Consider the following 27926-nt stretch of genomic DNA (forward strand, 5'->3'; position numbering starts at 1 on the left):
TAAGACAACTTTGTAGAATGTGTGGCCACATGGATTAGGTCACTCAAACTTTGACCACAACTGAGAAAACAACAACCAGATTTGTGAAGGGTGAGCATGCATACAGGATAACAGAATAATGGATTTTCCATTTAAACTTGTTAGTTCTGTAAAATCATAAAAAAATCAATGCTTGGAGCAAATAACACAGAGAAGTCGCATAGAAAGTCTTGTCTTTTCTTCCTCCCCGTCTATACACACACTCCTCTATGTTGTTAATTCTTCTGCCAATGTGCCAGAGAGGTTGGTTCCAAATCAACGTCACAAACCTAACTTATGTAAGATAAACTGATAAGACTGTTCTTGCCTGCAGACACTTACACTTTACTAGAAAATATAGCTTATTTAAATATGGAAACATGTTTAAGGTAGACAAGCAGTATAGAGGATGATGAACCTAGGGTGATGGGAAGGCATGGGGCCAGGGATTGCTTTTGGAGGTGGTGATAGTATTAAAAAAGAACAGGAGTTTACTAGGCACACAAAAGTTGGAAGGCTATTGAAGGCAAACAGAGAAGTACAGATGCACAAAATAACGGCAGAGGGTAGTAGAATGGGGAGTTAGAAGTTCAAGCATTTAGTACAGTGGGACATAAGTGGTAAGCACTCAAATGTTGAATGAATGAATGAAATAGTATAGCTGGACTGTCTCTGAGGCATAATCCAAAGGGAACACCCGAGGGTGACCCAGACATTGAGATAAACCCTTGGGAAAACCAATCGTCATTCTAAGGAATCACTGTTGATGTTTGAAGACTGTGGCTTTGAACTTAGGGTAACCACGAGCAGCAAACCTTAAACGTAGTCCAATTTCTGACTGTGTTAATGAATTACCCCACATGCATACACACACACACTAAAGGCTTAACAGAAGGAATGATATGAGCACTTTTAGGAATTAAATCTTTTTACCTCTGTTTTTACTGTCCTACACAAGATATCTAGCTTTTGGCAGAAAAGAAAATTATAAGGCATACAAAAATGCGAGAAAGATCAATACCCATCCCCCCCCACCAAGAGACAAGGCAGTCCAGAACTACTCAGAAATGACATAGCTGTTGGACTTTGACACAGAATTTAAAGTAACGGTAATTTAAAGTAATGGGTAATATATTAAGGGCTCTAATGGAAAATGTGCACAATGGGGAAATTAAATGGGTCATGTGAGCAGAGTGATGGAACTGTAAGGATCAAATGGAAATACTAGAAATGAGGAATGCAGTAACAGGGATGAAGTGTGCCTTCATCTGGCTCATCAATATGCTTGCCACAGCCAAGGAAAGAATAACTGAATTTTAGGGTCAATAAAAATCACCCAAACTAAAACACAAATTGGGGAGAAAAGGTGAGAAGAACAGACCATCCAAGAGCTGTGGGAGAAGATCTGTTGGTCCAGCACATACATAATTGGGATCTCAGAAGGAACAGGAAATGGGGCAGAAAAAATATTTGAAGAAATAAGGGCTAATGACACCAGAACTCAAATCTGTAAAACTCAGGGGACAGCCCAGTGGTGCAGTGGTTAAGTTTGCACGTTCCACTTCTTGGCGGCTCGGGGTTTGCCGGTTTGGATCCCAGGTGTGGACATGGCACTGCTTGGCAAAAGCCATGCTGTGGTAGGCGTCCCACATATAAAGTAGAGGAAGATGGGCATGGATGTTAGCTCAGGGCCAGTCTTCCTCAGCAAAAAGAGGAGGATTGGCACTAGTTAGCTCAGGGCTAATCTTCCTCAAAAAAAAAAAAAAATCAGAGAACACTAAGAAACATTAATTAAAAAAATTACAGGGGGTCGGCCCTATGGCAGAATGGTTAAACTTATGCACACTCTGCTTTGGTGGCCCAAGTTCTCAGGTTTGGATCCTGGGTGTGGACCTACACTACTCGTCACCATGCTGTGGCAGTGGCCCACATACAAAATAGAGGAAGATTGGCACAGATGTTAGGGTAAATCTTCCTCAGCAAAAAACAAAACAAAACCAAACCAAAACAGAGAAACAAAGATAATTACAGCAGACTTATAAGAAATAATGCAGGCTGGAGGACAATATAATGACATCTGTAAAGTGCTGAAAGAAGTTATCTTTATGAAATTTTTCATGAAAATATCTTTCAAGATTGATAGAGAAATGAAGACTCTCAGAGAAAGGAAAACAGAATACATGATTGCCAGAAGATCTACTCTACAAGAAATGTTAGATGAAGTTCTTCAAGCAGAAGGAATTTGAAACACAACAGATACTTAGATATACACAAGGAAATGAAGACATCTGGAAATGGAATAAATGAAGGTAAAGTGATTTTTCTTTTAGCCTAAATATCTAAAAGATAATTAGCTGTCTAAAAGAGTAAGAGATTTTGTGTGTTTATAGCAGATATAAAAGTGAAATATATGATAGCACAAGGGCTGGGAGGGAGAAGTTGAGAATACATTGTGTAAGATCTTTACTTATTAAATGGTATGTTATTTGAAGATATATTCTGGTTAATGATGTATATTGTAAACCTTAGAGTAACCAGTAAATGTTTTAAAAGAGAAATAATTAGCTAGTACAATAAAAGGGAATAATAAAAATGCTCAGTTAATCTAATAGAAGGCATAAAGAGAACAAAAAACAAATGGAACAATTAAAAAATAGTTAAGAGGATGGATAGATTTTAATCCACATATATAAAAAATTACATCAAATGTGAATGGGCTAAACACACCAGTTAAAAGAGATTATAAGATTGAGTTTTTTGAAAAGGTAGGACCCAACTGTATGCTGTCTAGCAGAAACCCACTTTAAATATAAAGGGATAGATAACTTAAAAGTTAAATAGTGGGGAAAAGACAGACCATGCAAACTCTAATAAAAAAAACTGAAAATCACTATGTTAATATCAGATGAAGTAGACTTAGAACAAGCAATCTAATCATGGATAAAGGGGCCGGCCCGGTGGCGCAGCGGTTAAGTTTGCACGTTCCGCTTCTCGGCGGCCTGGGGTTTGCCGGTTCGGATCCCGGGTGCAGACATGGCACTGCTTGGTAAGCCATGCTGTGGCAGGCGTCCCATGTATAAAGTAGAGGAAGATGGGCACGGATGTCAGCTCAGGGCCAGGCTTCCTCAGCAAAAAAGAGGAGGACTGGCAGTAGCTAGCTCAGGGCAAATCTTCCTCAAAAAAAAAAAAAATCATGGATAAAGAGAAACCTTACATCATAATACAGGGATCACTTTTCTAGGTAAACATAACAATCCTAAATGTATACACATTCAACTACAGAGCACAAATTACCCAGAGGAGAAAAGAACAGAAAGGACAAATAGATCCACGATTATTGGACTTCACCAGTCCTCTCTTGTTACTGATAGAACAAGTAGACAGAAAATCAGTGAGGATAGAAGACCTGAACAACACAACCAACCAACTTAACTGGTTGACATTTATAAAACACTCCACAAGAGCAGAATATATATTCATTCCAAGTACACATGAGACATTTCATCGAGACCATAAAACAAATATTAATACATTTTTAAAAATTATAGTAATCATAAAGTATATTCCCTGGCCATAACACAACTAAACTGGTGGTAACAGCAAGATATCCAAGAATATTTGGAAGGTTTAAATTACCAAATCAATTTCTTTAATAGATATGGAGATGCTCTGGTTACCTATTCTTGAGTAAGCTTTTTCCATTTTATCTAAGTTGTGAAATTGATTTGCATAAAGTTCAAAACATTCCCTTATCCATTTAATAACTGTAGAATTTGTAGTGATGTGACCTCTGCCATTCCAGATACTGGTAACTTGCATGTTTTCTCTTTTTTTCATGATCAGTCTGAATGAAGATTTCTTGGTTTTATTGACCTGCTTTTTGGTTTCCTGTTTCCGATTTGCTTGCTATTCTTTGTCATTTCCATTCTTATGCTAACTGTGGGTTTCATTGCTCTTCATTTTCTAACTTGTTAAGGTGGAAATTGAAGTCATTGATTTGAGAGCTTTCTTTTATAACTTAGACAGTGCTATTCTATTTCTAAGTATTGTGTTAGCTGCATCCCGCACATTTTGATACTCTGTGTTCTAAGTTTCGTTCAATTCAAAATACTTTGTATTTTCCTTTTTGATTTCTCCTTTGACCCATGGGTTACTAAAAATTGTACTATTGAGGTCCAAATATTTGGAGATTTTCCAATTACCTTTCTGTTACTGATTCTAATTTAATCCATTCTGGATTAAAACATTTTGTACGGCTTGGATCCTTTTAAATTTATCGAGACATTTTAAGGCCTGGAATATGGACCGTCTTGGTAAATGTTCTGGGCGCATTCTCAAAGAATGTGTACTCTGCCGTTCTCGGGTGGAGTGTTTTAAATGTCAGTTAGGTCCAGTAGGCACACACTGTTCAAGTCTTCAATCTCCCTACTGATTTTCTGTCTCCTTGTTCTATTGAGAGACGCGTGTCAAAACTATTATAATTGTGGATTTTTCTGTTTCTCTTTGTAGTTTTATCGATTCTTTCCCCAGCTTCAGGTAATTTCCTTACATGCATGTTCTGATCAGTATTCTGGTAGAAATTAGAGTTTTTACTCAGGTAAAATTCAGATAAAAATTCTGCAGATGTCTAGGGTTTTTTTTTTCTCTCTCTAAGAGGTCTCAGGCACTTCATCCTGTGAACTTTAGCCACCTCGATCTCCCTGACTCCCAGCTCCATCTCCTCAGCTCAGGGAGCCCACAGCCCGGAAACCCTACTCAGTTATCTGGGGATGTCCTAGTGCTCACCTCATTGGTTCCCCATTTCTCAGGGATCTCTGTTTCGTTGCCTGATGTCTAGTGTCTTGAGTACCAGGTTTCACATATTTCGTCCAGTTTTTCAGTGTTTCTGATGGGAGGGTAAACTATTCCCTATAATCCCACCTTCACCAGAAGCATTTAGCCAGGGCAAGGACCACTTATGGATCTAGGATTTATTTTTTATTTTTAAAAATAGTGCTGCCATTAACATTCTTAGACATATGCTTTTGAAAAGTTTTACCGATATTTTTGGAGGATAAATTGCCGGATCAAAAGATAAGGCATATTTTAGTAGATATTGCCAACTTGCCTTCACTATTCAAACTAGTATCTGTCTAGAATGAAGAAGGATTCTTGGAGGAATTTATGTACCTTTGTCCAGTGTTTGCCTACCAAGTTGGGATCTAGGAGGGAAGGTATTCAGAATTTCTCCTGCCTACCTTCCATTATGTCGCTCTCATCAGAGGGCAGAGAGTGCCAAAGATCCAGCATGTTATTTTAGTGTGGCCCTAACTGTTGTTTCGTATTATACTTTTCATAGTGTGTGATATGAAGCAGTATCACTTTCCTCTTTCACTGATGCTTAGCATATTCTATATTTTTTTCATTTTGTTCAGTTTTGGTACAAGGAACTTCTGTACATCTGAGTCTATCATTCTTCCCGAGGATCTCTAAAAGGCCGGACTTTTCAATTTTTGAATGAGTAGAGCTCTTCCTGATCTAGCTGTGTATCAAAGGGCAGTGCTCCAGAGTAGCGGGAAATTTTAGTCCAGTGATTTCTCAAACGTTGCTGTGTATTCAGATCACCTGAGGGTCTTAGAAACCTGCACCTTCTGAATTACTAGGCCTGGGTTAGGGCCCAAGATCCGTTCTATCAAATTGTCAAGTGATGCTGATGCTGCTCTGTGGCCCACACTTTGAGTAGCAAGGATTTAGCCTTTATCTCGCAGTCCTGCACATCATTGGCAGTTTCCCTCTCCTCTGTCTCAGGATAAATCGCCTTTTCAAAGCCCATGTGTTTCCTCCTTGTACTCTTCGGCTCCCTGCCTCTGCCACTCATGATGATGAACAGAGTTTAGGTAGGCTTCTAAAGCCAGACTTTCCAAAGTAATGCTGTGGCTCCAATCGAGGTGACTTTGCGTTTGGCCTTTCAGGTATGCCGCTGCTTTGGAGGAATTTTCTGCTCTTCAGTGCAGCATCAGTTTCCTCTCCTAGGATTCTCATCACATTTAGCAGCATTTCCTTGTAGATTTTGAGGCTCAGAATTATAGCTTTTTCTTCATTTTATCAAAGATAGAGCTTCCATGTCTATTTCTTACTCTTCTTGTTGCTTTAACTTGATTTCAGAAAGGAGAAGCAGAGACATCTCGGTTCCCCCACTTTAAATTCAGAAGTTAGTAAATATTTCTAATGGCTCCTCATACATACATTAGAATTTGCCTCCTTTGACTGTGCACCAATCTGCCACTCTTCTGTGGAGACCAGGAGAAGGGTGGGGGAAAATGAAGTTTCCTGACTTGAACGCAACCCTCTTTGTAGATAGATCTGCTTTCCTTTATGTAAACAGCCCCACTTTCTGTTGGTTGTCTCTATCTGACACCTTCTGTGAAGGAAGCCTTCTTTGTCGGGCTTTAAAAGGAACTCCCCTGAAGTCTCCTGGCATGAACGGTCCAGGTGAGGCTCAACCACTTGTCACCCAAACCCTAGCTTCTTGCCTGAGTTACCTTGTCCAGCATCAGCCATGTCGAGATTACTGGCAAGATAACTTAGTTACAAGCTACTGTGTACTGAGTCCACTTGACCCACGGACATTTAACGTGCCTGTGCTGCAGGCTCTGAGGCAGCATCCCCTAATCAAACACAGTATTTCTCCAGCAAAAGATATGAATATTCACATATTTAGTGAATCAATAAATGCCCTCATGCCAGTTCAGGTCAAGTTTTCTTTATGAAAACTGATTCTCAACCTCCCTCCACCCTGTCCCCATTCCATGAGAATTTTGTGAACTAGTCAATCCAGTGATCCATTCCCCCTGCAGACACTGACCCAGGGTGCACTTGACCCAGACTAACCAGAATACCCCACGCCATGGACCCAGCGATTGGTCCAGAGTAGACACGTGGCGTAAACTGGAACACGGTATAGTCTCCCCCCAGGGATTGACACGGAGGCTAAGAGAGAGATTACCTTGCTTTTGAAATTAAAAACTCTAAGGACCTTTTAAATCTAATATCATCAGATGCCATGGTTTTCCTTTCAAGAGACAGAGCCTGCCAGAGAATGAAACAACTGAAAGCGGAGCTGTGAGCTGCTAATCTCTGCTGAGTCTGAGCACTTCAGTCCAGCCCGCCTGAGGCTGTACCACACACCTCTACACCTTTCATTTACAGGAGCTAAGTACCTTTCTCCTAAGCTAATGTGAATTGAGTTTGTCAGAATCCTCATTACAGTTGCTGTTTCTCCATTTACCAACTTTATATACTCTTTATAAGTTTTTTATGAAAAATAAGCACTTAACTCATTCCACAAAGTGAGTTATGTATTAGCTCCTCTAATGTGTTTTAACTTGAAATATAGCTAACCTCTCTTTCTTCTTGTATCGACTTTAGGCAGATCTCTTGAATCCCATCTATGTACAATGAGAATATTGCCCCTCATCCTTGCTTCAATCTCTCATTTCCCTGTCAACCTGCCACCATCCAATCTATTTGCTATATTCTGCCTTTTACATTATTAAGGACATATTAGATCTCTACGCATACAGAAACAGAGAGGCTTCAGCTCTGTCTGTATATTTTAAAGTTGCAAAAAAAATAGTATTAGATCATTATCACCATATATATATTACTCTCTGAAGAGTCAGAGCCAAGCAGTGTGTGTAGATTACATTTCCTTCTCTACAGGTCTAATATTATGATCCCAGTTACCCACTTAAAGGAGTCTATTCCTGATATCAGTCAAATGGATTTTCTTTCTTTATATTCTAGTTATTTTACAAAATCATGTCACATTTTATGGGGACTTGCTTTATATGAGGTCCATGATGTCTGGTATGGCTGCTTTGTTTTTCCTAGAGCCAATTGCCTTATCTTCCTCTTTCCTTAAGAGCAAACTTCTGTCTTCATCATATTGCTGACATCTTCTAATTGCATACTAATTCTGTTTAATGTAACTGATTCCATTCTGCCTGAAGGTTTTCTTCACTGACTCCCTGGATTCCTAACCTACCAGTAATTTGGTCTGATTTTTGCAGAATGGTCATCGCCATCATCCTTAACACCACTTGCCGAGGTTAGATCCACTATTTATTGAAGGATTTCCTGCTGCCTTCTTCTTCCTTTTCCATCTAAATTTTGCCAAAGCTAATCCTTTAAAACCCCAATAAGGGACAAGTGGGAGTAAACTGAAATAAACTGAATATACAAATTATCAACATTTGGCCTCATGTTTTATTGTTTTGGTAAAGGCTTCTAGATTCAAAGTAATTTTAACCTCATAACTTGGAAGTTGCTGTTCTGTATTTCATCTTATATTGTTCGTGAGAGGGAGGGCTAAAACTATCTTGATCTATAGGTGACATTTAGATGTTTTGAAAGTTTCCAGAATGGTCTCATCTTTAGTATTCTGGAATTTCACAAGCATGTTTCTAGATGTCTTTTTTTCTATTGTAGTCGTGGTTTTTGCCTGTTCACCCTGCCCCACATTCAGTGAGCCATTCCAAGCTGAACCTAACTTTCTTTAGTTTAGGAGTCTTAATCATTTATTTGATACATCCTGTTATATTTTCTCTGTTAGTTTCTTTCTGGAACTTCTATTAGTTGGATGTTGGACCTTCTAAACTTCCATGTTTCTTTTTGTCTCTTGTTTTAATTTATGACCTTGGAGGGTTTCCTTAGTTTTCTTTCAAACCTTATATTAAGTTTATTACAGCAATATCTTTTCCTCCTTAGGAGTTCTGTCTTATCTACTTCTCTTTTTGGGTAGCTTCCCATATTTGTTTTAAAAGTGCAACATCTATCCAAATCTCAGGCTACCATAAACTTTGTTTCCTTCTCTTATTACATAACTTCCCCACTGTGGGTTTATTCTGTCTCTCAGTCTTTATTATGCTGATAGTTTTTTTCATATGTGATGATCCTTAGCTCTCTGTTCACATTTATGAATGATATGGTTTGACTATCCTAGGTAGATAGCAGGGGCCTCTTTGGATATTTTCCCTGTAGATCTGTTTCCCTGAAAGGGAAGAGTTACTGGGATCTCTGTATGCATGGGAAGGGCTGGTGAGTCAATGAATCTCCAAATTCCACGAAGGTTTCAATTTAGGCCACCAACTTAGTTCTTCATAAGTTCATTCAATTTTTCATAGTTTAAAATTTTTTAATTGTATTGTTACATTCTTGTTTAAACTTCCAATGTTACAGATAACACTAAATCCCTCTTTTTTCTTTTTTTTTTTTTTGCTGAGGAAGACCAGCCCAGAGCTAACATCTGTTGCCAATCTTCTTTTTTGTTTGTTTGTTTGAGGAAGATTAGCCCTGAGCCAGCATCTGTGCCAGTCTTCCTCCACTTTGTATGTGGGTTGCCACCAGAGTGTGGCTGATGAGCAGTGTAGGTCTGCACCTGGGATCTGAACCTGCCAACCCAGCCTGCCAAAGTGGAGTGCACTGAACTTAACCACTATGCCACAGGGCCAGCCCCTAAATCCCCTCTCACCCAGAATATCCAATCCCACTCCCCTCCCCAGAAGAAACACTTAGGGGTCAGATGTGTCTGTTCAGAACTTTAAGCATTTCCATACTTATATAAATGTATTAGAACTATATTTTAAATATCTAATACTCTATTATTCTGCAAAATTTGCTTTTTCAATGTCTTTTAGTGACATCAATATTATCAGTCCATTCTTTTAAACTGCTGCTCCAGCAGTATTTCTAGTCATGACTCTGTTGATGAGAATTTAGATTATTTCAGCATTAGATGTTCCAACCATATTCCCCTCCAAAGGGGTTACAGTGAACATTTAGAAAATTTCACTGCCTCCAAAGTGGCAGTGAAGAGGGTACTCATTTCTCCACAGCTGCCAAATTTGATATTACATTATTTAAATTTGCAGCTCTTAACACTAGCAGTGTTACACAAGGACTCATATTTATTGGCAATCTATATTCTTTTATTTGCCCATTCTCAACCTTTGTCCATTTTCATACTCCGTTAGTGTTCTGTACTTATTTATAGGTATTCTTACGTCTTCCCCTTTGTATTACAAATATTTTCTTCCTTTTGCTTTTAACTTTGTTTAAAAGCATGCTAACTTTTAATATAATCAGCTTCATTAAGCTTTTCCTTTTGGCTTTTATTTTTGTCTATTTTAGTAAGACATGTCCAACAGCAAAGTCACAAACATATCCCTACTGTATTTTCTTCTAATGCTTTTACTTATTTACTTTAACATTTAGGATTCATTAAACTGGAATTCATTTTTGTGAATGGTGTAAGGGTCACATTAAATTTACTTATAGAAGAGATAGTGGAGTGGGGAGGCTGTTAGCAGGGGGTGCTAACATAACTTTCACCTAGAAAAGCATTTAACAGTCTTGTCATCATGTCTCCTTATTACCCACAGCCTCTACATAAGCCACTTCGAAGCCTGAACTTCTCTAGGAATTTTTTGGGCAGATTGGCTCCCATTACTGAAATCCCTAACATTCAAACATTTCAGGTAGAGCTGCTTCTGCTACATTTCATGGATCAATACTCTTCTCCCTTTTGTCTTTTACAAAATTTAACTCTTTCATGCACTGATGGCCCTTTCTTATGTGCTTTTTCTTTGCTACCTTTTACATTATCTGCTTAATGGGATATCGAGGGAAGATAAACATGTGCTTGTTAACTGCAAAAGAAAATCTCGGTTTTCCCAGTGAAAATTGATACTGACAAGTTGCCTTCAGAAAGGTTTTACAGGGGCCGGCTCCATGGCCAAGTGGTTAAGTTTGTGCCCTCCGCTGCGGCGGCCCAGGGTTCAGATCCTGGGAGCAGACATGGCACTGCTCGTCAGGCCACGTTGAGGCAGCATCCCACATCCCACAACTAGAAGGACATGCAACTAAGATATACAACTGTGTACAGGGAGGGTTTGGGGAGATAAAGCAGAAAAAAAAAAAAAAGGTTTTACAAATTCATACTCCTTCACATCAGTGCATACAAGTATCTCCTTTCCTGTGCTTTTGCACTGCACACTTATCAATGTGATATTGAAAAATGGGTAGTTCATTGGTTTAGCTTGTATTTCTTGTGATCCTAATGAGACTCAGTACTTACTACATGTTCATCAGTCATTTGCTGCCTCTTTATATCCTTTACCCATTGGGGGAGGAGAAGTATCATTTTCTGAGTGATTTCGAGGAACACTTTTATCCTGAGGATATGGATTTCATAAGTTACATATGTAATAATTTTCTCCAATTCTGATGTTTAAAAACCTTTTCTTTATACTGTTGTTGACTATATAAAAACTTAATAGAGGTCTTACACAGTCAAACCTAGAATCTTTGTGTGTTTTGCTTCTGGATCTCATGTCATGTTTAGGAAGGTTGTTCTCACTCTGTGATTATAAAGTGTGTTACAGTGTCCTCTAATAACCGTTTCACATTTGGAAAAAGAATGAGGGGATTGTTTTTGTACAGAGCAGAATTAATTTTACCAATACTATTAAGCCACTGATATGAAACAGCACATTTTCCTTGTGTGTATATCTATAGGAATGTATATTTGTGTATGTTCACACGCAGTGTTTCAAACCTTAGAAAATTCTTTTTAGGATTTTGTTACGTACAAAGAGTTTGTAGGTTAATTTGGGGCCTGCTAACATCTGTATAATACTGAGTCTTCCCCTACAGAAGGATGAAATGTCTATTCAGGTCTTCCTTTTCATCCTCCATTAAACTTTCATTTTGTTTGTACCTATATTCATATGTGCATTGGTTACTGCACTGATTGCATTCTCAAAGCCTTCAGGAGTCAGGAAGCAATACAAAGTGTAAAACATGTTAGATGTCAGGGAACAGGGAGTGGTTTGAACTGTGGAGAACTGGAAAACAGATGCTCACCTAAAGGGATTCACGTTCATTTTAAATTTGATGTATACCAAACCAAACATGTTTGTGGGCAGCCAGTTTGAGTACTGACCTGTAATTTTGGTTTCTTTTCCTCTCTAGTTTTGGAATTACAGCTTAGAAGCTTAACAACTTTTTCTGTTTTAAATAGAATATGGTTATTCTATAAATATTTTATTTAAATAGACATAGGTTTAATACACTCATCCACCTGGAATTTGGAGAGGGGAGTTCAAACTTACACTTTATTTTCTATTCTTCTTTGGTTGTCGATCATTTTAAGTTTTCTGTCTTTTTTAATATCCATTTCACATTTGTTTCAATGTAAATGATTACACCTCAATAAATTCTACTTATCTTATTACAAGTGATTTTTAAAATCTGGCTACTTAGAACTGTTGAATATGTAATGAAGTTAGTTTTTCTTACCAACAAAGTCATATCCTATATATTCATGCTGAAATAGAAGCTACCATCTTACTCTGTATCATCCTACTGTATTAGATACCCTTGTCACCCATCTTTAGAACAGTGACTACTGTTCTTAATCAAAATTATTTACAATCTCTTGAGTCTTGAGCTGCTGCTTGTTATTTCTCAGCTGATCATTGCTGAGATGATCAGGTCTTCTTTGTATACCACAGTATCTTTTCATCTTACATTAATGTTTATTGAGTGATTACTTTATGCTAGGCACTCTGCTGAGCAATTTACATGCATTATCTCATTTAATCCTCCCATTAACTTTTGAGGTAGTACCATTATTATTCCCATAATATAAATAAGACTAAAGCTTACAAAGGACAAAATGTTCTCCAAAATTAGAGGGCTAGGAAATGGAAGAATAAGGATTGGAATCCAGATGTATTTGATGCTGGAATATGAGTTCTTAATTCTGGATAAGTATCTAAAGAATGAGATGGATACTGACATGAGATAGGGCTTTGGAAGGTAGACTGGAACAAAGTATTGGGGGTTTGGAGAAACTTCTAGGCTATTTTGAGGAATGTGTGCTTTAACCTAACAACTGTGGGATGCCAGTGAGGGGTTTTAATGAGGGAGAAGTGATATGCACAAACTGCTTTTAAATACAAGCAATGTGGACAATTGACAAAGGAAATGATAAATACAGGGAGAACAGTTAGAAAGCTATTTCCATAGTCCATGTCAAATAGATTACTGTGTATTGGACAAAGATGATGGAAATGGATTAAAGGAGTCAGATTCAAGGCATATTTAGGAGATAAAACCTAGAGGTCTTGGCAACTGACTGGACATGGAGGGTGAGGGAGAGGAAAGAGTCAAGAATGACTCCATAGTATGAATTCTCTCATGATGAGCAAGGTGTGCACGCTGCCTGAAAGATTTCCTGCAATCCTTACATTCATAGGGTCTCTCTCCAGTATGAATTCTTTGATGTAGAGTAAGAGATCCACTATAGCTAAAGGCTTTCCCACAAACATTGCATGCATAAGGTTTCTCTCCAGTATGAATTCGCTGATGTTGAGCAAGGCCTGCATTCTGGCTGAATGTTTTCCTACATTCCTTACACATATAAGGTTTTTCTCCAGTATGACTTCTCTGATGTTGTGCAAGTGATGAACTATTGCTAAAGGCTTTCCCACATTCAATACATTCATAGGGTTTCTCTCCAGTATGAACCCTCTGATGTTGATCAAGGTATGCAATCTGGCTGAAGGCTTTCCTACATACTTTACATTCATAAGGTTTTTCTCCAGTATGAACTCTCTGATGTTGAGCAAGGTGTGCATACTGGCTGAAGGCTTTCCTGCATTCTTTACATTCATAGGGTCTCTCTCCAGTATGAATTCTCTGATGTACAATTAGGTATCCACGATGGCTAAAGGCTTTTGCACACACGTTACATACATAAGGTTTCTCTCCTGTATGAATTCTCTGATGTTGGGCAAGAAATGAACCATTACTAAAGGCCTTTCCACATTCAATACATTCGAAAGGTCTCTCTCCAGTATGAACTCTCTGATGTTGAGTCAAGTGTGCAATCTGGCTGAAGGCTTTTTTACATTCTTTACACTGATAAGGTTTCTCTCCAGTATGAACTCTCTGATGTTGAGCAAGGTGTGCATTCTGGCTGAAGGCTTTCCTACATTCTTTACATTCATAAGGTTTCTCTCCAGTATGTATTCTCTTATGTTGAGCTAGGTTCGCACTCTGGCTGAAGGTTTTCCCACATTCAACACATGCGTAGGGTTTCTCTCCAGTGTGAATTCTCTGATGAAGAGTAAGAGATGAGCTCTGGTTGAAAACTTTCTCACATTCATTACATTTCAAAAGTTTCTTTTCTACATAGACTTTCTTATGTTTCATTTGAACAGGTTTTTTTTGGTAACTTCTCTTTTGTGGCTCATGCTTACGTACTCTTTCTTTGGTGGGAAAACTCTGTTTTATAGCAAATATTGCATCCTGATGGAAAGTTTGCCAGGACTTAGTGTATTCAGTACTTGGATTTTTAGAGGGCATACTTTTATGAGTGATCATCAGTTGGCTAGAATGTACCTTCTGACTTCCCGACTGTTTCTTAAACCAGTCCTCACTTTTACAGTCTTCTCTCCAACTGGTGCAGTCAAGGCTATAACTAAGATGGCTTCTTCCCATTGTTGCTACTCTGGATGATTCTTCATAAATAACTTGCTCTGATGAAAATTCATTGTTTTTAAGTGCATACTCCCAATCTAAAAGATATCAAGAAAACAAATGTCTTTTGTATTTATGCATTAGAGAACTTCTAAAACAAAAATTCGTGAATAAAATATATAAGAAGTTGGAGGAGTTAACTGCTGTTAAATAAAATCTAAAAAGTATGAGATATATTAAGAATGAGAATTAAAGAAAGTTGATTAAGGAAATAAATTAATCATATTTAACTAGTAAGGTGAATATCAGAAAAATTTTTAAAAGTCATCTAAAATCACAATCATCATTTTCTATCTATAATAATATAACAGTCTCCAAACACCCTTCCTGTCCTGCCTCAGATTATCCTGCATTCAAGCTAAGTTCACCATCTTTAAAAAACCAATTTCATAATGTCATCGTGGCTAAAAAACCTCCATAAGATCACCAGACCCAAAGACACGCCAGGTACTATTAGTTGCCTTAGGTTGTACATGAAAGTCTATGGTTAAACTTCTGCAGCCTGAAAAATGTCTTCCTGGATATAATTTTCTTGGTGATACATTCCAACCAAATGTAAATTTTCAACTGATCACAAAGCTATGGTGCCTTTGTACAGAAGTAATTTTGTATCAAATTGCTTGATTTTATTAACCCACACTGGACTTAATTTTCCTTCCCCTTTACATTCCCAAATCAAATCACCTGTTTTGCTCAAGACTTTCCAATGGTTTCTCACCACATTTATAATAAAACTAAAATTCCTATCATGCTTTACAAAGCCAATGTGGCACATGAACATAAATGTAAAATCTTTAATAAAATTATAGCAAATCAAATCCAGGAAACATGAAAGCATAATCATGACCAAGTAGAGTTTATCCCAGGAATGCAAGATTTGTTTAATATGTGAAAATCAATCAGTATAATTGACCACATTAACAGATTAAAGATGGAAAATCATATGATCATTTCAATAGAAGTAGAAACAGTATTTGACTGAATTCAACACCTGTTTATTATAAAAACTCTCAGCAAACCAGGAATAGAAAGGAACTTCCTCAAACTGATAAAGGACATCTAAGAAAAACCTGTAACATCATAATGGTGAAAGACTGAACACATTTTCCCTTAAGACTCAGAAAAATGCAAATATATCTGCTCTTACCAATTTTCTTCAACATTGTACAGGAGATCCTAGCTATTGCAATAAATCAAGAAAAAAAAGGCATAAGGATCAAAAAGGAAGAAATAAAACTATATTTGCAGATAACATGATTGTCTATGCAAAAAATCTTAAGGAACCCACAAAAAAACTACTAGAATGACTACTAAATAAATCTAGCAAGGTCATAAGATATAATGCTAATATAAAAATTAATTTACATGTTCGCATCCTAGCAGCAAACAATTGGAAAATGGAACGTTTAAGAATTCTATTTATAATAGCATCAAAAAAACCCCATAAAAGACACGGGGAAGGTGCCTGCCCTGTGGCCAAGTGGTTAAATTCAGTGCGCTCCACTTCAGCAGCCCAGGTTTGGTTCCCAGGTCAGACCTACACCACTTTTCAGTGGCCATGCTGTGGTGGCGACCTACATGCAAAATAGAGGAGTACTGAGACAGATGTTAGCTCAGGGGGAATGTTCCTCAAGCTAAAAGAGGAAGATTGGCAACAGATGTTGGCTCAGGGCCAATTTTCCACAGCAAAAAAAAAAAAAAGAAAGAAAAAAAGAAAAAAATTTGTTAGATATATAAGACCACTACACAATACTACAGAACATTGCTAAGAGAAATTAAAGAAGACTGTAATAAATGGCTAAATAAGCTATATTTATGAACTGGAAAATTCAATGATGTTAGGATGTCGGTTCTGCCAAAACTCATGTATAGATTCAACATAATCTCAATCAAAATCTCAGCAGGCTTTTTGGGTAGAAATTCCCAACTTTATTCTAAAATTTATATGGAAACACAAATGACCTAAGACAGTCAAAGTGATTTTACAAATTGGAATATCTGATATCAAAACTTATTATAAACGTACAGTAATCAAGACAGTAGGGTATTGGTGAAAGGACAGACATATAGATCAACAGAATAGAGTTCAGAACTAGACCCAGGCATAATATGGTCAACTGATTTTCAACAAAGGGCACTGGAGCAACTGTATATCCAAATGGGAAAAAAAAAGTCCTCAACCTCTACCTCACACAAGATACAAAAATTAGCTCAGTGGATCATGTATCAAAATGTAAAAGCTGAAATTATAAAATTCATAGGAGAAAATCTAGAAGAAAATCTTTGTGACCTGGGGATAGCAAGAATTTCTTAGATATGATACAAAAAGCTCCAACCAAGACAAATTAATAAATTAGAACTTTACAAAAGTTGAAAACTTTGGATGTTCAAAAAACAGCAGTAGGAACACGCCACAACTGGCATACATATACCCCAATACATACAAATGACAAAGGACTTGTATTAAGACTATAAAAAGAACTCTTACAATTCAATAATAAGAAAAATAACCCAATAAAACATGGGCAAAAGATTTGAACAAACACTTAACAAAAGATATATGAATGGCCAATAAGCACATGAAAAGATGCTCAATATTATTAGTCATCAGAGAAATGCATATTAAAACCACAATGAAATACCACAACACAACCATTAGAATGAATAAAATTAAAAATAGTGACAATACCCAGATATGATAAGGATGTAGAGCAACTAGAACTCTCATATATTACTGGTGGTGATGCAATGATACAGTCACTTTGGAAAACTATTTGGCAGTTTCTTAACAAGTTAAAAATAGTCCTACCACATGACTTAGTTTTTCTACTTTTAGATATTTACCTGAGAGAAATGAAAACATATGTCCACACAAAGTCCTGTACCTGAGAGCATCATAGCAGCTTTATTTATAATAGCCAAAAACTGGAAACAACCCAAATGTCACCAGTAGGAGAATGGAAAAAATAAAATGTGGAATATCTACACACTACACTACTCAGCAATAAAAGGAATAAACTATTCATACATGGGCAACAATATGGATGATTTTCAAAATCATTATGGTGAACAAAATAAGCCAGACGTAACAGAGTATATACTATATGATTCCATTTCGTTTAGATGCAAACTAATCTAAAATGACAAAGATTAGATTAAATATTTGGAGCCAGGAGTGGAGATGGTTTCACAGGTGTATACAACTGTCAGAACTCATCACACTGGATAATTCATATGGATGCAATGTACTATATGTGTAAATAATTCCTTAATAAGGTTATTAAGAAAAAAATATAGACGGAAACAAGAAAGGTAACTAAAGACAGACTTTGATAACATAATAAAAAGGTAAAACTCAGTATATATAACAAGCTCTTTACACTCAAAATAGAGACTACACCTTAGAACCTATACCAAACTATATATTAGGCTATACAAAATCTTCAAATTGTTAGAAAGTAGAATTAGTACTAATTATTGTATGATCAAATATGATAAAACAATTTGATCAAAATCAATAAAACCAGAAAACTTTCTTTTAAACAACTCCTGTTTAAAAGGGAAATTTTTAAAAAGTAGGTTATCTAGAAGACAGCAATAACAAAAACACTAATATCAGGATCTATGGAAGACAGCTGAAGCTATATTCAGAGGAAAATTCATAGCCCTTAATTTCTTTAGTGAATAAGAGAATGAAATGAATAGATTAAGCTTTCATTTCAGCAAAATGGAGACCAAAATAAACCTAAGAAAATTAAAAGGAAAGAATCTCTCTTAGTAAAGAGAAAAGCAGAAAATAGAGGACTGAATAAAAGAAGAATGGTAACACTAACAGATAAATCCATAAGCTAGATTTCAAAAAGAAAAGAAAATTGATTAATGAGTAGCAACTGAGTAATTTTTTAAAAAAATAGCTATACAAAATAAGAAATTAAAATTGGAAACTACTATAGCTATAAAAGAAGTAAAAATAATTATAAGATTATTTTGCTCAGAATCATGGAAATAAATCTGATAAGCTAAATGCAAAGGAAAATTATCTAGAAAAATAAAAATTTACAAAATTTAATGCAAGACTGAAACTGTCGAGAGTGCATTTACCAGAGAGGACATTGAGAAAGTTGTCTAAGATACACTTCCCCACAAAGGCCCCAATACAGGGTTTATATCTCAAACTCTAACACTAGTGATCTCATCCATTCACACTATCACCTCTAAATCAGACTTTTTTTCTGAGCCTCTGTCTCCCTCCAATGGCATGTTGCATTTCTTCACTTGGAAATCTCCTCATCTCACAAAAATAAGTTTCTTATGTCACAAGCCAAATTCACCATCTTTCCCCCTATCAACCTATTCTTTCTTCTGACTTGTTTCTATTAAACGGTATCACCTTCCAGTTACCCAGACTTCAAAATACAACTGGAAATGCTTTCTTTTTCCCTTTGATGGTTTTTAAACCCCTGAATAATCCCAAGAATTTAACAGAATGACTTTCTCAAAGTAGCAACTCAATGAATCTTGGTAAAAGAATAAGTGAATAAATAATCAACCTTTAATCTAAAAGGAATGAGTGACTGAAAAGGGAAAAAAAACAGGCATTGCTGTGTCTGGATTTTTAAAAATGTGATGGAGCAACTTGTGCAAAACTAAAAATCAAGGACAAGGAGATACTATGACATTTGGATCCAGAGAATAGGAAAAGGTTATCAGAGAAGACAGTAACGTGAGAGAATATATACAAGGAGATTAGGCTGGTGAGCTCATGCTAAAGATGCCTCAATGTTTCTTCCCAGGCCTTGAGCCTTTAAGAAAAGCTACCCGGGAAACATTAATTATGAGCTGGAACCTTTCAGAATAGCTAAGCTTTTCCTTGCCATGGCCTCTACCTCCCTAGTTCTCTCTCACTCACCAGGGCATGTGCCTCTTGTCCCCTCCTTCTTCACCATCCAGGGCTCTTTTCCTTGCTCCAATAATGAGATCACATCTGGCTTAGAAACTGAAACTCCTGCTTGCAAAAAATAAAAGGGTAATTAGCCAAGCCCATAAATCATATCAAGTTCCTGGTCATCAGGAAGGCATATTATAGAGGGGAGTTGAGGAAGAGATGAAGTATTCTAAGAATGGGGAGGATGAAGCTGCAGGAATAGTCTAATGAGGCTGCCAATTCTCAACCTATTTTGGGGAGCACAAAGAGAAATTTAACGAAGTACATCAGAGGCTTCCCAAACATTACGCTGGAGAGCAGCCCTGCATGTCGATTCTGCATTATGGGGAGATTGCCTTACCCAGTGACACCAGGCTTCTATAGTTCTCCAACATCACTTTTCTGTACAAATTCCTCTGAGCAGGGTTCAGCCATTGCCACTCCTCTTGAGAGAAATCGACAGCCACATCCCCAAATGTCACCAAATCCTGAAATGACATAAACGTATTCTTGCTCAACTAGTGTTCTTACCCTCATATGGGCATAGCTTAAAGAGTTAAATTGTCTATACTTTTAGAGAGAAATATTTCATATAGTGAAATTTTCTGGCAGTACCGTAGGTTCTGAGCAATACATGTCAAGTAATTGCTCGATGACTTTTCTGTGCTTAGTTTTGATATTCTGTCATGGAAAGTGTACAATTTCAGAAATAGTCTCTACTGACGAAGAAAAGATAACACAGAGAATGGGCAATAACAGAAGACTGTAAACAAGTGTAAAATATTAATATTATTCATACTAAATGCTAGAGCATTTCTCAATACGGAAAATCCCGATGGACTGGGGCAGTGAAGAAAGGAGGAGGCAGGAACATGAGTGAGTTAAGTCTCACAAGATATAAGTGGTCTAAACAAGCATTTTTCCAAACTCTACAATGGAATGGTCAGTGTTTCAGCTATATCATTAGGGTATATATATATGAAAATACATTTGATGCTTATAATATTTTTCTGAAATTAATAAAAATAGTAAACAAGTTTTACAGTGATTTTGCAAAAATATAACTTCTTCAAATGTATGTCATAACAGAGAACAATTGGTGTCAAGAAAAGATTATCTAACAGCCCTTGATAACCCCACTGTTTCAAAGACAGCTGGTAACTTATCATGCTACCTAAGAGACAAAACAATAGTAAATTTCAGGCACTATTAAATAGTAAACATTTCAAATGTGATAATGAAATGCATCAAAAAATACCTACAGCTCTCACTAGAGGAACATACCGACTTGTGCATGTTTCATGACCAAGGGTTTTTTTAATGTTACAGTACAGCTCGCAAATATGACTATGTTGAATTAAAGATCTTTATAACATGGAATAAGACCTAGTCTGCTCCCTAAAAATTCAAAATAGGTATTCTTACTAACGAGGTAAATCTGCTCCAGACTTACCAGGGCTTGCTGTATGGCTTGGTATATGCTTCTTAGGTATGGCATGTCACAGAGCAAAGCCTATGCTTGAGCTGGCTGATATACAGATGCACTCAATGGTACAAACCTGAACAGCTGAACTCACTTGTTAAGTATTGAAATACCACCACAGTTTGGTAAGCAGCTACTGCACTGAGCCCTGCTAGTGACCATCCCAGATCTCCCCCAAATCCAGCAGCTGAGGGGAATGCCCAGCATGGCAGCAGCCTCCACGATCCAAGCTGGGGTAAGTCTTGGTGTGTGCCCTTGCCTTGGTGCTTGTCAAATATGAACGTCACTCCTCTTCTTTGTGTGTATGTGTGTGAGGAACATTGTCCCTCAGCTAACATCTGTGCCAATCTTCCTCTACCTTGCATGTGGGAGGCTGCCTCAGCATGGCTTGACAAGCGGTGTGTAGGTCAGTGCCTGGGATCCGAACCCACGAACCCCAGGCCGCCAAAGAAGAGCGCGTGAACTTAGCCACTACGTCACCAGGCCGGCCCCCCTTCAAATATTTTTATATTTATTTTGATTTGATAAAACAGGAGTTTCATATAATTTTGTCATCTTTAAAGAAACTTAGAAAATAATGTCCAGTATTTCTACCCTCAGTGGATTTTTCGCCTTTTTAAGTTCAAGAATTGGAAGTCCTCCATGCCCCATACCTACTTACCATGTCAACCTTCATCCTAGAAGCAATCAAAATTTACAGTTAGTGTATATTTGTTCAGATGTTTCCTTACACAGACATGTCTATGATTGTCTACACCTATTCATTTATTTAACATCACTTATATTGAACGGATAATATTACCTGGTATAAATATGCCATGGCTTATTTACTAACCCCTTGCTTATTTTCAGTTAGATGAATCTTAATTTTCACTATGATGCTGCAAAAGTCTCTAATTATCTTCTTTTTTTTTTTTTAAAGATTTTATTTTTTCCTTTTTCTCCCCAAAGCCCCCCAGTACATAGTTGTATATTTCTCGTTGTGGGTTCTTCTAGTTGTGGTATGTGGGACGCTGCCTCAGCGTGGTCTGACGAGCAGTGCCATGTCCGCGCCCAGGATTCGAACCAACGAAACACTGGGACGCCTGCAGCGGAGCGCGCGAACTTAACCACTCGGCCACGGGGCCAGCCCCTCTAATTATCTTCTTAAAATAAATTCCTAGAAATTTTGTCTCTCCATTGAGACGAGGATTTCCCAAACTTACTTAACCTCAGAAAAAACTTTACACTATTTTGACCCAGTAAGAATAGGAGCTAATGAAAAAATAATTCAGGTTGGGAGTAAAGTGTTGACCTGTACTCAAAGAAATACTGAGAGGGGTTTTTCAGGTACAAGGAAAATGGAAGCATAGACATACAAGAAGAAATTAAGTGCCTCAAAAAACTAACTGTAAACTAAATATCTGCTAATAATATCTTGGAGTTAAACCACTATAGGAGTCTTGTTCAGGAAGTGCTAAGAGTACTGATTATAGAAAGAAGAAAGATTATTACATAATGAGTAATGGATACATGTTATCCTAGAGTGGCCACTAAAAGAATAATAAAAATAATGTATAATTAACTAGATAATAAGGAAAAAATATCTAACTTATCCAAAAGAAGGCAAAAAGGAGAAATAAAGGAACAAAGAACAGACGGGGTAAGTAGAAAAGGAACTGCAATATGGGGTAGACTTAAACACAGATGTATCAGTTATTCTATCAAGTGAAAGTGTACTAAACACTAATTGAAAGACCAAGATTATCAGACTAGATTTAAAAAACCAACCAACGTTTTGTGGGGAGACACAGGGAACTATGGAAGGTACACAGGGCTGAGTGCCCAGCTAAGAGCACGGGGGGAAAAGCCAACCAACCAACTACATGCTGTTTACAAGAGGCATACTTTAAATATAACCTTTAGAGGCAGAGGTTCTCAAAAGGTGTGCACTAAAATCATCCTGGGACTCAATAGAAACGTGGTTTCTAGGCCCCACCACCAGAGACTGTGATTCAGGAGGACTGGGTGGGTCCTGGAAACAAGTCGGACTGATGGGCTCTGTCTATTCTACACATCATTCCCTCTGCTTTCTCCTTCCGTTACCTATTCGTGGCAGGAGAGAAGGGCTCGCTGCCTCCCTGGTCACAGTCACAGACGAGGAATTCATTCCCTTTTTATTCATACATTAATTTGGTAAATATTTACTGAATGCCTACTACCTATACTGTTCTAAGAGTTGGGAATACAAAGGTGAACAAAATATAGCCCCTCCCCTTGTGGAGTTAATATTCTAATAGAGGAGAAAGACATTAAACATAAGGTCATACAATGTCGGGCAGTGTTAACTACTATGACAAAAAACCAGGTAAGGTGATTGAGAGTGACAGTGGAGTTTGTTTTAGATAAGATGATCAAGGTAAACCTAAATGAAGAGGTAATGTTTGAACAGCAATCTAAATAAAGTGGGAGAGCAACACGCCATCATCTAGGGAAGAGACTTACCAAAGAGGGAGGAGAAATGCAGAAGTTCAGAGACAGGAAAGAGCTTGGTAAAAACTTGTAGAAAATAAGGTCTGGCATAGCCAGAAGCCGGACCACCTGGGGCCTCATTGGACACGGTAAGGACTGGATTTCATTCCGGGTAAAATGGGCAGCCCGTGAAGGTTCTGGGCAAAGGAATGAAATGCTGTGCTTCATCACACTGGACACACTGCTCCACAGAGGCTCGTTATTTTCTACCACCTTCTTCAAACCATCACTCGCTGTCATCTATGCTACTGACCCTCAACATACAATTACAACTTCCTGCACCTGACACAGTCACTAGTGACGTGGATATGTCACTTTCCTCCCTTGGCCTCTTTTTCCTCATCTGTAAAATGAATGACTTGGACAAGATCACCCATAGTTTTCTTCCTACCTTTATCATTTTATGAGCCTAGATCTGTGCTGTCCAATACACTAGCTACTAGCCACATGTGGCTATTTAAATTTAAATCAATTAATATTAAAAATTCAGTCTTAGTCACACTAGTACGTACAAGTGCTCCATAGCCACGTGTGGCTAGTCCTCCCGTCGTGGACAGTGCAGATACGGAACCCTTCATCCTCACAGGACGTTCTACTGGACAGTGCTGCTCTGGCTGATTTCTGCTTCCGGCTCATCTTCCTCTTTTCAACCATTCTCTATATTTTCATCTAACAGTTTGTATGGTTTTATTTTCTATATTTACCCTACAGAATGTATTTAACCTTGAAGTATAAGGAAGAAATTTTTTTCTAAATGAATAAATAATCCATCACTTCTCCACTGATTTAATATAACATCTCTACAGTATCATATAATAAAGAAATGAGCAGACACTAAATTCCAGGAAGACAAAAACAGTGTGTCTTTTTATTTGCCACAGTATTGCCAGCACTTAGTATACAGTAAATCTTTAATAACTATATGTTCATTCAATGAATAAATATTTTCCACTCTTATTTATATTTGCATTTGTTTCAGGACATTATATGCTGATCTTTTCATTTGTTCTGGTTCCTATTCCACCCTAGTTACTGTTTTCATTATTATAGATGTATGTAGCCATTTTTTTAATATAGATTTAAGTACTCCCTCCTATTATTCTCCTTTTTTCAAAAAATTTCCAGCTATTTTTCCATATTAATTCCAGTAATCTTAACTGGATGACCTAGAACATCCTGGCTGTAGCCCACCACTAACTCAACATGTCCCTAAAACAGGACCTCATCACTTCCATGGAATCCTACTTTTCAAAGCCCACAGAGTGCCTGAGAAAATCCCTGCCCTCGCTGACCCACATTTTAATACTCAAGCCCAGCACATCCCTCTCCTCAAAATCACCTTGTGCAAGAGACCCTGTCATGTACTGTGACTAAGACTACCCAGTAGCCCTCGTCTTGCCTTCCTCTCAAACCCAGTTCTGTGGAAAAGCTCTAAGCTAGTGGTCACATCCGAACACACACCTTGACCTCAGTGAATCAAGTCCCTACAATGAAGGCTTTCATATCCTACCAAGGGGTCTATTTTTGCCTCTTGAGAGCTCCTGATGGAACACCTAACCCAGAGGGGGTGCTACACTCTTTCTTGAATGAAGATGAAAATGGTGGCTGAGGAAAAGAAAAGGAGGCTCACGGGGCTTTTGGGGACCTCCTTTTACTGGATCTGAGAACACGAGGACCAGGTCACTGAATGAATGGGATTTTGTTAGGCTGGGGAATTTCAGAAGAAAAGCAAAATGTTCATATAAAACCTGAAAAGGCATGTCAGGGAAGACAGAAGAAATGCTTCCTTACCTTGGACATGGCTTTAAGAATTTATGACAGCTCTTCTGTCCTCCCCCTTCAGGCTCCTCGGAGAAGGGCAGTGTCTGGAGAAAACAGAGCTGGAGAGGGAGAAAGAAACCATAAAATGCCAGATCCACCCTCAGCTCCAGGCTCACCAGCCTAGAAACCCTCCTTTCCTTCTCTTTGCCCTTCTCACCCACCACCACAGAAGTAGATTAGAAGTGTCACTGAATTGGTCATTCCTATCTAAATTTACAGTTCTTTTCCTCATGTGCTTTAGATCTTGAGAACGCAATATAAACTTTCTGTGCATAAGTCACCTCCTCATTTATACTTAGAAACAATAACAGTATTTACCCTTCAGAATGGCACTACCAAGTAAGGATTATTTTCCACTTCACACATGAAGGCTCTTCAGTGAAATTATCCAAGGCTTCATGGGAATAAGTAATTGAGTCCAGATGGAATCCAGGTCTGACTTTAGTCTTTCTACCAGGTGATGATGTTGAAAGGAAATATGTCCCCACCCTTTCTACAAAGACAAGAGAAAGCTACAAAGTGAATGCCTCATAGAAAGCATCTTTACAGAGTAGGCATCAGAGGGGTCATGTGGTCCAGAGGACACTGGACCAAAGAGTCAAGACATCCTGCTTCTGGTCCTGGCTTATAAGGGCAAACTGCACCTGAAAACCAATCTTAACTTTTCTGAGAAATTTCCTTAGAGAGAGACGGGGAGGACTAGGCATGAACAGTCATTGAAACCCCTTAATCATGAGTTATTCTCCACTAAATCTCACTGCCTTGGAGAGTAAAGGAGCCTAACTTAGTGGTAAGAACCACTAGGTCTGGGGATCAGAACCCCTGCACTCAAATACCCCATCCACCACTCATTTGCTCTGCAACCTCCCTGGAGTTAAGGAACCACTCCAAACCTCAGTTTCCTCCTCAGTGAAATGGGACCTACTCCCTATCGATTGCTGGGGGGATCACGAGATGATCCACATAAAGCATTTAGCACAGTGCCTGGACATCCTTCAGCTGGACAAATGTCAGTCATTCAGTCATTTATTTTCATAAACAGCACACAGTAGGTCCCCCCTTTCTCTTTCCTCTTCAGTTCCTTGCTAGCACAGGGACAGAAGACCTGTGCGAGGTGCCCAGAGTTTCGTTGGTTCGAATCCTGGGCGCGGACATGGCACTGCTCATCAGGCCACGCTGAGGCAGCGTCCCACATGCCACAACTAGAAGGACCCACAACGAAGAATATACAACTATGTACCGGGGGGCTTTGGGGAGAAAAAGGAAAAAATAAAATCTTAAAAAAAAAAAAAAAAGAAAGACCTGTGCGAGAGAGGGCTCAGGTTCGGCAGCCACTGGCCTGCTCCTCCTCTTCGCTCCCTCCCTCTCTGTCCCCCTCAAGCTCCATCTTTCCCCTTCATCTCAGTCTCCCCCACGACGCGGCCTCCCCAAGCACGCGCACAACCTCCTGCCCCCACTCAAGCCACACAATCCCTCACGCCGGCAGCTCCGCTGGCAGCCTGTGGACAGTCCCCCACGGCAGCTCGCCCTCCCCTCACCATGGGTCACACAAGACCACTCCTGGTCACACTGTCACAATCACTGGCTTGATGACACTCAGGGCTACACGGCGTCACACATGGTTCTAAGGTCACACAATCTCACGCAGTCTCACATGACCACACACACTGCCACGGTTTCACACGGTCACACTCACTGTCACAGATGGTCACACACATTCTCAGTCACACATGGTAACGGCCTCACACTATCACACACATTCTCAAGCACTGTCACACAGTCTCACACGTGTCCCACACAAACGGGGAAACTGTTCACACACACATAGTGGCACGGTCTCACACACGGTCACACAGTCCCAGGCACACGGTCACACTGTTCACACACAGCCCCGCACACGGTGACATGGTCTCACACTCCCTCACACGTTCTCAAACGCTGTCACACACGGTGGCACGGTCTCACACGCTGTCACAGGCCCCCTCACACCCCCGCTCCAGCCCGGCAGGACCAGGCGCGCGCCCGCTCGCGGACTCCTCACCGCCTCCTCCCTGCCGGTCGGCACCTCGCTCCGCGCGGTCGGCGGAGACCCGGAGCAGAGCGCCCCGCGGGCCGGGGCGGGGCCTCGATCTCGGTCCCTCCGGTGGACTCACAAAGGCGCCGCGGCGCTCGGGCGGGCAGCCGGGGCCGGCCGCAGTGGCTGCTGGGAAATGCAGTTCGGGGCCGGGCGCGGTGCGGCGCGAGGCATCCTGGGACGGCTCTCCGAGAGCGCCATGGCGGCAGGCGTTTCCCGCCTCCTCCCTTTCGAGTCGTCTCTGCCACGCTCCCTAACCCCTGACCCTCCGACCCAGAACGAGGACCGCGTCGGCCCTCTCAAGCGGCCGGACCCATCGCCTCCAACCCGTTCTCGCCCGGGCTTAGGCGAGTCGGCTCGGACTGCGCAGGCGCAGCTGCCTTGCGTCCCGAAGGCGCCCAGAGCCGGTGCACGCTCCAGGAGCGCGGAGCCCACGGGGTTGGGATGCGCACGCGCAGTGGGCGGGCCTGGGCGGGCCTGGGCGGGCTCCGGGCCCGGTACTGGGAAAA

General features: G+C 39.3%; 1 protein-coding gene across 3 annotated transcripts; it reads right to left on the minus strand.

Annotated features, from left to right (window-relative positions):
• Positions 1-12061: 12061 nt before the first annotated feature.
• ZNF583 (zinc finger protein 583) lies at positions 12062-27855 on the minus strand. Of its 3 annotated transcripts, XM_023651482.2 has the most exons (6): positions 26646-27395; positions 25662-25836; positions 25314-25402; positions 19890-20016; positions 19514-19609; positions 12062-14642 (listed from the first exon to the last, which is right to left on the minus strand). In XM_023651482.2, the coding sequence occupies exons 3-6, from the start codon at positions 25320-25322 to the stop codon at positions 13165-13167; spliced, it is 1710 nt and encodes a 569-aa protein (XP_023507250.1). In that variant the 5' UTR covers positions 25323-25402; positions 25662-25836; positions 26646-27395; the 3' UTR covers positions 12062-13164. The 3 variants fall into 3 exon arrangements, with proteins under 3 accessions (XP_023507250.1, XP_023507249.1, XP_014586455.1); XM_023651481.2 differs by lacking the exon at positions 25662-25836 and having other exon boundaries at positions 27385-27855; XM_014730969.3 differs by lacking the exons at positions 25314-25402; positions 25662-25836; positions 26646-27395 and having other exon boundaries at positions 19890-20028.
• Positions 27856-27926: the final 71 nt, after the last annotated feature.

This window comes from Equus caballus, chromosome 10, assembly GCF_041296265.1.
Source record: "Equus caballus isolate H_3958 breed thoroughbred chromosome 10, TB-T2T, whole genome shotgun sequence".
In the NCBI taxonomy this organism is placed as follows: Eukaryota; Metazoa; Chordata; class Mammalia; order Perissodactyla; family Equidae; genus Equus; species Equus caballus.